The 9,914-nt window shown below is 40.6% G+C and overlaps 1 protein-coding gene across 1 annotated transcript in view; it reads left to right on the top strand.

Moving 5' to 3' along the window:
- The first annotated feature begins 1,892 nt into the window (after nt 1-1,892).
- TTK (TTK protein kinase) overlaps nt 1,893-9,914 on the top strand; it is a 29,570-nt gene continuing 21,548 nt past the window's right edge. Inside the window, exons 1-4 of the mRNA XM_058801910.1 lie at nt 1,893-1,937; nt 3,313-3,482; nt 5,676-5,820; nt 6,093-6,318. Coding sequence (XP_058657893.1) covers nt 5,676-5,820; nt 6,093-6,318 — 371 coding nt within the window. The 5' untranslated portion in view covers nt 1,893-1,937; nt 3,313-3,482. The remainder of the gene's footprint in view (nt 1,938-3,312; nt 3,483-5,675; nt 5,821-6,092; nt 6,319-9,914) is intronic.

The following is a 9,914-nucleotide window of genomic DNA, read 5'->3' as shown; positions in this document are numbered from 1 at the left end:
AGGAAGGCCTCTCTCTTGTATCTATCACTGAAAACACCATAGTGTGGTATAAAGGTTTTACCAACATTTGAAAAATCCTTTGTGACTCACCAATGCATTTGTTACATTTAGATTTACAATACCATTATCCAAAATAATATGAAATCCTACCATAAGATGAGGTATTTAAAAGAGTCAAACAAGACTCATGATAGTGACTCATGACAAAGACTGACCTCTCTCTCCTTTTGGTGGTTACCCAGTCTAGTACTTGCTTTTGCAATTCACAATTCACTTCTGTCATTCAAAGTGGAATTACCTTTAGGTGGAGGCTACAGTTCATACACGTCTTAAATTCCTTATGTATCTATGACTTTATATTAAACAAAACGGGAAGCATAAACATTTATAAGCAAATAAAGAATGGTTCCACCAACCATTCAAAACCTATGCATATTTTATGTTTTGTTGAAGAATGCTAAATGGAGGTTCTTTTATTTTTTTTCCATTACAGCCTTTCTTTCTCTGACTCTTTTGTTTGTTTGGGGCTTTTTTCCCCCCAAGATCTATTCCATCTTCCTTCTCCTATTTATTTTAGTTTTGCCAGGAATCTATATGGTATTGATATTTCTTGTCACAGCTACAGAAATCAAATGACAGCTCCTTAAGGCATTTTTCACTTACTAAAAGAATACCACTTTCCTCTCCTATAACACCCATCAAAACTCCTGCTAATAAAATAATCTGCCTTTATGTCCCTCAAGCAAAGCCAAACGCAGAGCAGATTCATGCAACTTGTGCTGTTTCTTTACATTTTCACTAGATTTGGATTCTGGTGGAATGCAAGATCACCAACACAACAAACTTATCATACCCACCAAAAATATGGAAGGATGAGTAAGGCAGTGCTAAAACAGATCATCTCACTTAGCCTTAGCTGAGAATTAGAATTGCTCTTATCTAGTAGAGAAACACCGAGACCTCCATGGGATTATCCATTATATTCTAAAAAAGATGTTTGGACAAAATGTCCTTGTTGAAATCTTTTTGTTGAGTGTTGAGTGAGCCTGTATCACTAGATGAGCTGAGCTATTTAAAATGTAGATGAATAAAGAAAAATGAGATAAATTGCAATGAAAGGCCAGAGTAGGTATCTTTTATTAGACATCATGTGCTATGTCTATGGCAAGCAAATGATTAGCAACTTACCAAATTAATAAGGAATAAATACACATCTGAGCTTTATAATGTGCCATCAATCTTGAAAATACACTATATCTAGCATAATAGTGAATTCATTATAAGCAGCAGCAGAACCGTACAGCAGCAAAGAACACAAATTATTGAGTGCACCCAGAATGCAAACCGAGAGGCCGAACCGTTCTGCTTTTGCAGAGTGCGTTTGCATTGCTATAGCCCAGGAGCGGGACGCTCGGAGCAGGAGCTGCTTGCAGCACCCTTGGGCACTCTGCAGACACGGCATGGGCCCAGGAACGACTCCACGGAGGGAAAGGTACAGGGAGACACGTAACGTTAAGGACACACAACCCAGCTATTCCGTTACTAAATGAGCTTCAAACTATAGCCGGCCATGGCCAAACGGGGAAAGCATTTCCAGATAAATAATTTAAGTCAGCCGGCGCGGCCCCGTCCCCGAGCTCCCCATCCCTCACCAGGAGCAGGCCGCGGCCGCCGCGGCGGCCCCAGCGCGCCTGCGCACCCGCCCCTCCGCCCGGCCCCACAGGGCGCTGGGACCCGCAGCCGCCGCACACGGCGCAGCCACCGGCCAATGGGCGGGTGGGCCGCCCGTGTTTCCCTCCTGCAGCCAATCAGCGCTCGCTTCCTCCCGCCCTCCGGCCAATGGGAAGGGCGCTCTTGGGGCGTCGGTCACATTCAAACCGGGGGCAGCGCGCGGACGCGCTCGGTCGGAGCCGCGTCCCGGCCCCGCAGCGGCCTCGGTGAGGGCGGCCAGGCCGGGCCGGGCGGGGGTCGGGGCTGCCGGGAAGGACAGCGAGGGGGAAGGGACCGGGCCGGGGAGCAGCGCAGTGAGGGAAGGTGGGTGACGGGGCCAGGGGGCAGCAGAGGTGCTGGTCTGCGGTGAGACTGCGGGGGTGCTGGGCCGGCTCCTCGAGAGCCCCGGGGCTGCGGCTTCGCTGGGCTTCCGGCCCTGAGGGGAGGAAAGCTGCTGCCTCACGGTCATTGTTTGTGCCGCATTGCCTCACCTGCTCCGCTGCTGCTCAGTCCGTCTTACTTAGCCCAACTTTGCATCCTGGTGTCTTGTCCTTCCTGTGTCTTACGTTAGGTTTTAATGTTTTTCTATTTTATTTCTTTCTTAGTGTTGCTAATTTTTTAAAATTGACGACGGTTTTTCTTAGTGTTGGGAGTTTTTGTTTTCCTTTAAAAAAAAATTCCTCATTTAGCACTTGCAAACAAAACAGAAGGAAGATGATGCACTTTTATAGATAGTATTTTAAAAGGCTGGGTAGATGCTTCAGAAACACGTGTTATTTTACCTCTCCTCTATAGAAGACATAAACAGAACAGGTAGTGTAATACAGTAAATACAGTATTTCAAGACTGGATGCTGTTACTTTTTATTATCAATGAGTATTTTTGAGTGTGTTAGATGTGGACTTACCACTAACTTCTGCTGCCACTTATCCATTTGCTGCTCTCAAGTCTCTGTCCCTTGGCTCCGTGTGTAGTGGGCCTGTAGGAGGGGTTGAAGTTACTTTAACGACTGTGCTTTATTTAGAGCTAGTTCTTGCTGATCTTTGCACTGTGTGTTCTCCTTGTTCCCTGGTTCTCCCTACCCTTCTCTCCTGCAGGCATTTCTGCATCTCAGGTATGCTGCAGTGGCGCTGCTGCAGTTACTGCCTCAGTTCCCATTCAGTGCCTTTTAACAGCGTGTGCCTGCTTTAGGTCTTCACTGTTGTCAGATTTTTGCTATACATATATACACCAGTGAAATTCATGGCAAACGATTTCTTTAAGGGTAATTATGCAGCAGGCTAACAGACAAAGAACGTGTGAATACTTGCTTTTGGTTGAACATTGGCATGAGTAGAAAGATTGCTGGCAAATCATGACATTATGTAGATGAATATGCCCTTACTGTACTTAGTCTCTGAAGGTCACAGCAAGCTGAAGCACATTTGGAAGTGCTTGTCCTCCTTCAAAATGTTGTCTTTAAGCTTTTTAAAATTCTGTTTTTATTACTGACTAGGAATAGTTTAATTGATTTTGATGAAAACTGTATTTCTGGGATATGAAGATTAGGCAAGCTTGCACAATAAGCTTTCAGTGTTTCACCCATCAATTTTTAATGCACAGGAACTTCTTCAGGATGGAGAACTTCATTTCTTGCCTTTGGATTCTTGGGATCATCTGAGGTAGTCTGGCCCTCATCCATCTTACCTTTTTGACAAGGCCCATCCATTCTTCAGGAGAGTTTTTCTCTGTAACACCTTGAATCTAGAGCAGTTAAAGAGCACACCGTAAATGTAAGTTTGATGTGTATTGTTGTGACTTAAGATCAAATTTTACAGAAATTTATTTTTCTTTTTGTCTACTGCATTTGGGAAGCTGTCGCTGCAGGAAGAATAATGAATCTTTGATATTGGTGGGGAAAATATAAAGACTATGTTTAAGAAATCCAAAATCCATCTGGGAATTCTTAGCAGTTATGGTTGTAATGACATATTGTGGTGTTTGTTAACATGAGGTAAATTTCTTTTGGTTGTCTTGGTGCTTCAGGTTCTGGAGAAGCTGACTTCATACTTTGAGGGAGTGGGTACAGTTGAAAATCAGATCTCTGTGGATATTCTCACCCATAAAGAGGTGATTTGGGGTATCTGATTTCCTGTAGCCCCTTCTGCAGTGTTTTTAAAAGGCAAAACTGCAATGTGTACTAAAGTTTTCCTTATGAAGTGAATAAGTATCACCTGAACAGTGTTAGCTATAGTAATCACCTGTGTAATATTTAGCAGTGTGATCCCCAAAAGATGTTTGGGATGGGACAGTTTACAGACCCACTCCCAGAACCTAAATTGGCTCTGGGGAGAAAGAGATATTAAAGAAAGTTCCAAACAAGCATTGAAATTAAAATCTATTCAGTGTGCACTTTTGAATATAAATAAGAGAAGGGTTCCTTTATTTGCTTCTGTTCAGTGAACCAAAAGTAGTATTTCAGATACTACTGATTTAGCATACAGTCTTTAGCTTTCAAAAGATTTTGGGGTGTTTTCATCATAGGTCTTGCCTGAGGCTATTTGGGTGTCTCTCCAGACCTCTTCATAGGGGTAATGTAGATGGTGCTTTTGCTGGACTAAGTCTTGGAATTTACACAGTGCCACTGTGTTTTGAACCCACAAAACAACACTTCCATATAGACAAGAGCAGGCTTGGTATTCTTGGTGGGCCATATTTAGGTCAGGATGAACATGGAATATGCCTGCTTTTGCCTTATAAGCAAACTCTTGTAAACATTATAATCTTACAAGACCCACATATCCATAATCCACAAATCTTCTGATTTGTGGTCTTTGCTTGGGGAAAGCTGGGAGCCTGGTGCTTTTAAAGACATGCCAGCTTCTGGTGAATAATGCTCTAAAAATTGTTTGTGAGACTTCCTGAGAGTGGTGCCTGATGCATTTTTTTAGATAATGGAGTTAAAGGTAGATGAGCTTCATTCCATTCAATTCTTTTTCTAGCAATAATTCATCTAAAAGTAGATCTAAAGTTTCTAACCCACTAGCAACTTTTTGTTGATTTGTTATACACAAGTACAAGAGGACAAAAACCAACATTTCATTGTAGAACTAAACTTAGTCTTTGAGCCTATTTAATCTGTCTGAAGTGCGTTACTTTCCTTGTTTCTGGGCCCAACTTCACAGTAATTACAATGTCAAACCCCCTGAATATGCACTAAATTCACCACAGTTTTTACTGGAATTCTTATGTTCATTAGATGTGGGACAAGCTGTTTATTGTAGGCAGAGAAGGAAGAAATCTTTAGGGTTTTTTTTAGTTTATTTTAGCAGTCTTGCTCTGCTCAGATTGCCTAAATTCTTACCTCTGAGCTATATACATGTATTATCTCAGATGATGATAAACTTTCAGAATGTTGAGGATTTGGCGTAAGTTTCTTATAAGAAGTCTTTGAATCTCTAAACCTCCTTTCAGAAACTTAAAAATAGGTGTCACTTGTCTTTGTCCTTTGAACAGAGGAGAATGTGAATTCTTTTCTGCTTAACCCACTGTGAGAACTAATTGCTGTAACCTGTGGGAGAGAGTGTGGATTAACACTGTGTGCTAAACTAAAGCCAGCCTAATTATGAGTACAGAATGTGATTTCATGTGATGGACTGGAAGCTATTTCAGGCAACACATCATACTCCTCATTTTATTCAAATGCTGAATATACCTGATTGGAAAGGGCTGTTGTGGAGCATGAATTAGGATTTGGGTGGATCATTTAAGTACCAATTCTTTTTATTTGTCCAAGTTGTCTTCTGCAAAGTAGTTTACTTGTATAACTACGTTGACAAAGGCTTAAATGGAGTATTTGTTACATAATGTCCTTGAGTCTCAAGCTCCAAATGATACATGAGAGGCTTTCCCATGGTAATTCCAATCAAAGTGAGCTACAACAGGGTTCTTCAGTAACTCCGTTGTTTTTAACCTTGTGCCTGCAGATGGAGGAGACAGACCTAGGTGAAAGAGGATTGCCACAGATTACATCAATCATGAATAGAGTTAGAAACTTGAAAAACAAATACAGAAATGAAGAGAATATCACAGATGAATTTAACTATACTAAAATCTCAGCTGATACAACAGGTATTTGGTTTTGTTATTTTACTGTCACTCATGCAAAAGATCTTAACATAGACTGAGTGAAAGAACAATTAATTGAAATGATTTCAAGTTTAGTGTTTCTTTAATATGAATGACCACAAAGCTAATTTCATTTCTCCTTATTTCTTAGCTCTGTTGCTTTGATCTTGTTTAAAAATAGTCAGTAACTGTCTTGCACAAAAGCTTATAAAAAGTGTTTTCTTCTGTACATGTTTGCTGCTATTTTAATCAATCTCATTTTTTGTTTTTGTCAGATAACTCTGGAACTGTCAATCAAATAATGATGACAACAAACAATCCAGAAGACTGGCTATGTTTTTTACTTAAGCTAGAGAAAAAGGGCGTTCCTCAGATGGATGTTAGTGTACTCAATAGACTCATTGGCCGTTACAGCCAAGCAGTGACTGCCTTGCCTGCAGAAAAGTACAGTCAGGATGAGAGCTATGCTCGCATCCTTGTGAGATTTGCTGAGTTGAAAGCGTAAGTATAAATTTTCAATATGAGAACTCATCATTCTGTTTTTGAATTAAGGTAAGAATACCTTGTTTCATTAGTGTTTTCTGCAGCAAATTGTCATTTTGAGTGTGGAAGGTAAGTAGCTTTGGTTAGTCAGCTTATCTGTTGTTGCCACTACTTGTATTTTTTGTATATGCTAATAAACATGATTGTTTAGAGTTATTTGATTTAGAGATGTTAACACTACCTTTTTTCTTGGTTCTTTATGTAAGGTACAAGAGGGAATAGCATGAAATGCTTTTTTGAGCTTTACTTTAGTATGCTTTCTCTCTTACTGGACAAGATCATCACAGTTTGACTAAGTTAACTGCCTTAGGATAGAAAGAATGTCTCAAAATATCATTCTCTAGTTCCACACTTTGAAAATTAGTTTTGGTTGTGGTCTTTTATTGCTTTATTCAGTCCAGATTCAAGCAGTGTGGTTGTAGAGGTGTGTTCAGACATAATTTGGGACAGGGTTATAATTGGAATTTTTTTTTGATAATAGGTTCTTTTGTCACTTGAAATAGTACAGCAAATATTTTGTGAAGAGCTGTATTTAAACAATGCAGCAATCTAACAATCAGAGCTGAGCAAGTTATTTTCCAGTGAACGTAGCTGATCTTTTCCTTGTATGTTCTTCCTCTATTTGACTTTTTGGCATATGGTTTCATCTTGCAGTGTGATAAATGTCTACTTCTCTGCACTGTCCTTTGCATGGACCTTGCTGCATCACTGTTACTAAAAGCACGCAGTGGAAGTAATCTGTTGAATCTCCTGTTGAGAAACAGGAGTGAATAATGACCTTGTCAGTCTTCAGTATCTTGAAGGAGGAAGGTGGTTGTGTGTAAGTGGAGTAAGGAATCTCTTCCAGAAAGGTTTAAAGATACATTGGAAGATGGCATTCTTATTCAAAGATCAGTTGCTTTTCCTCAGAGCAGAAACTGTTATATAGGTTTCTGGATCCTAGTTTGTGGAAATTCTTTTCCTTAATAGTGATCAAGTCACATCTGTTATCTCATTGTAGGAGAGTTAATGTTCAGAAAGATTATTTCCCACCTCCCTAATCACTTGGACCTATTTTCACTTGATCTTTAGAACATGGTTTGAAAGGTGGGATACTTTTAAGATGTGTGGAAGAACATCTTCAGTATTCTGTGTGATGTATTGCAGACAGCAAAACCAAAGGGGCTGTCAGTAGCTTGTTAATACATCAATAGTATGAACAGTACTAGTTGTGATGTCTCACTGAAATACCTTCAGTTGTTTCACTGCTACAGCCTAGGGACCTTTGTGGGAAAGTAGTCTGTCTTGTTTCACTATTAAAATGCACTCTGCAGCTGTACTAAAGTAACTTCTACTTTAGTAGCCAGCATTGCAGAATTTACCTATCTCGTGAGGTAGCTCGGGTCTGCTCTTTTTGTTTTCTGCTGCATAGTTTTTAATTGGCAGGTATTATCAGTCATGTTTCTTGACATGCCTAATAAAAATTTCTTTTAAAAAGATGAACAAGCCACTCCAAACTTCTTTTAAAAACTGTACCCACCAACATCTGATATAGCATCAATCCCACTGGAACTTCACTATAGGATCTCCCTAAATGATGGGTCCTCATTTGGAAATTACTTTCAGATACTAGCTTGTTCTTAATAATTTTTATAATCTAATACTTTCTTGTCCAGAATAGTGTATAATATCAATTATTTATGTGAAACTACATTTATGAACTACATCTGTAATATCATCAGCAACGAAATTACTTTTGGCTGGTTGAACCTAAAAACCAACAGTGTTCATTGTAATTTTTGGAGATTAACTTAATCAATTGCTACTTATTTGGATCTTTTGTGTTTGGCATGTTTACTTACTGCTCATAACTTATTGTCATTACTCATAATTTTTTTGTTCTCAATTTCCCTGGTGTCTACACTCTACCTTCTCTGTTCCTGGCTGTCAGTTTGTCCAGTACTATGTATTTTTTCTTGGGTTTAGGTTCTGTTAAAGAAAATCCTCTCATCTCATGACTTTGTCGAGTGCTAGTTTATTTTTTAGCTATTGCAAGTAAAGCAATATTGATACTACACGTTAAGTGACACTGATAGGTGCTCTGATACTACCTTGAGTGGGAGAAGAGATGTGCTTTTCAGTAGAATTGCTTGCTGTTCTCCCAAATATTCCATGTAAACAAGGTGGAAGAGCAAATCAGCATCACAGCCTTCAGAAGCAGTGGCAGTGGCTTGAGATGTTAGTGTCTACTGCCATCAACACTATTTTGTTCTGATTGTAGAATGCTAAGTGCTTGGAATGGATCTTGAAGATCATCTAGTCCCAACCCCTCCTGCTCTAGGCAGGGACACCTTTCACTAGACCAGATTGCTCAAGGCTTTTTCCAGCCTGGCCTTGAATGCTTCCAGGGCTGGGGCATCCCCAACCTCCCTAGGTAACCTGTTCCAGTGTCTCCAGGATTACCTCTTTATTGTGACTACCATAGTTTAGGCCATCTAGCTGAAGTTCCTTCTTGCATTTTGTACCCATTTTTCCTAGTTCTGCCACTAGAGTTCCTGACAATAAGTCCCTTTCTGGCTTCCCTACCGGCCCCCTTCAGGTACTGGAAGTTTGCTATGAGGTCTCCATGCAGTCTTCTCTTCTCCAGGTGACCAGCCCCAACTTTTCTAGCCCATCTCCATAGGAGGGGTGCTCCAGTTGCCTAATCATCTTTGTGGCCCTTGTCTGGACTTGTGCCAACAGGTCCCTGTCCTTTTTTTGTTGGGAGCTGAATGTCGTGTCTCAGGTGGGATTTCCCAAGAGCAGAGGGGCAGAATCACCTCCTGTGACCTGCTGGCCATTGTCCTTTTGGTGCAGTCCAGGATTCTGTGTGGCTTTCTGGGCTCCAAGTACCCACAGCTGGCTCATGTTGACTTTTTCATCACACATCACCCCCAAGTCTTTCTCCCCAAGCCTGCTTGCAATCACATCTCTGCCCAACCTTTAGGTGAGAAACTGGATTATTCCGTTCTTGGCACTGGACCTTTTTTGTCCTGGTATCTGCTTTAGCTGCAGTCTGGCTGTGCCAATACCTTTTGACCTGTTGTGATACCAAGATTGTCTGAAGAACCATTGAGTGTTCTCTGAAATAGTTGAAGACAGTAAATAGTTCTATGATTTTCTGTGTTGTACATTTTCAATGCCAAACCTCTTGTGGCATGCTTCTGGCTGTAGCACAGTGCCACCAGGCGTGTGACACTTGGTGCCTATTGCTGGTCTTAGGTCTTGTTCTGTGTATTGCTATCCAAGCTGTTGCTGCTTTCTACAGGAACCTGAATTTTAACAAGCTCTTTGAAAGTGAATGTAATGCAGTACAGCTTAATTTCTTTGGCTCAGACTTTGCCTGCACATGGGTTATTCTGTGCCTGTCCTATTGTTTTGGATGATCAGAGCTGAGTTCAGTTAACCTATGTGACTCTGGTTACATGCCTAAGTTACATGAACAACTTCTTTCATTCAAAATTTCATAGAATTCTACTGAAAATGTTCTTTACCTTTCCATGTTGTATTTTTCTGTACTTTTATTTTGAGCCATG

This window comes from Ammospiza caudacuta, chromosome 3 (genome assembly GCF_027887145.1).
Source record: "Ammospiza caudacuta isolate bAmmCau1 chromosome 3, bAmmCau1.pri, whole genome shotgun sequence".
NCBI classification, from domain to species: Eukaryota; Metazoa; Chordata; class Aves; order Passeriformes; family Passerellidae; genus Ammospiza; species Ammospiza caudacuta.
This window is presented reverse-complemented; position numbering and strand designations above follow the sequence as displayed.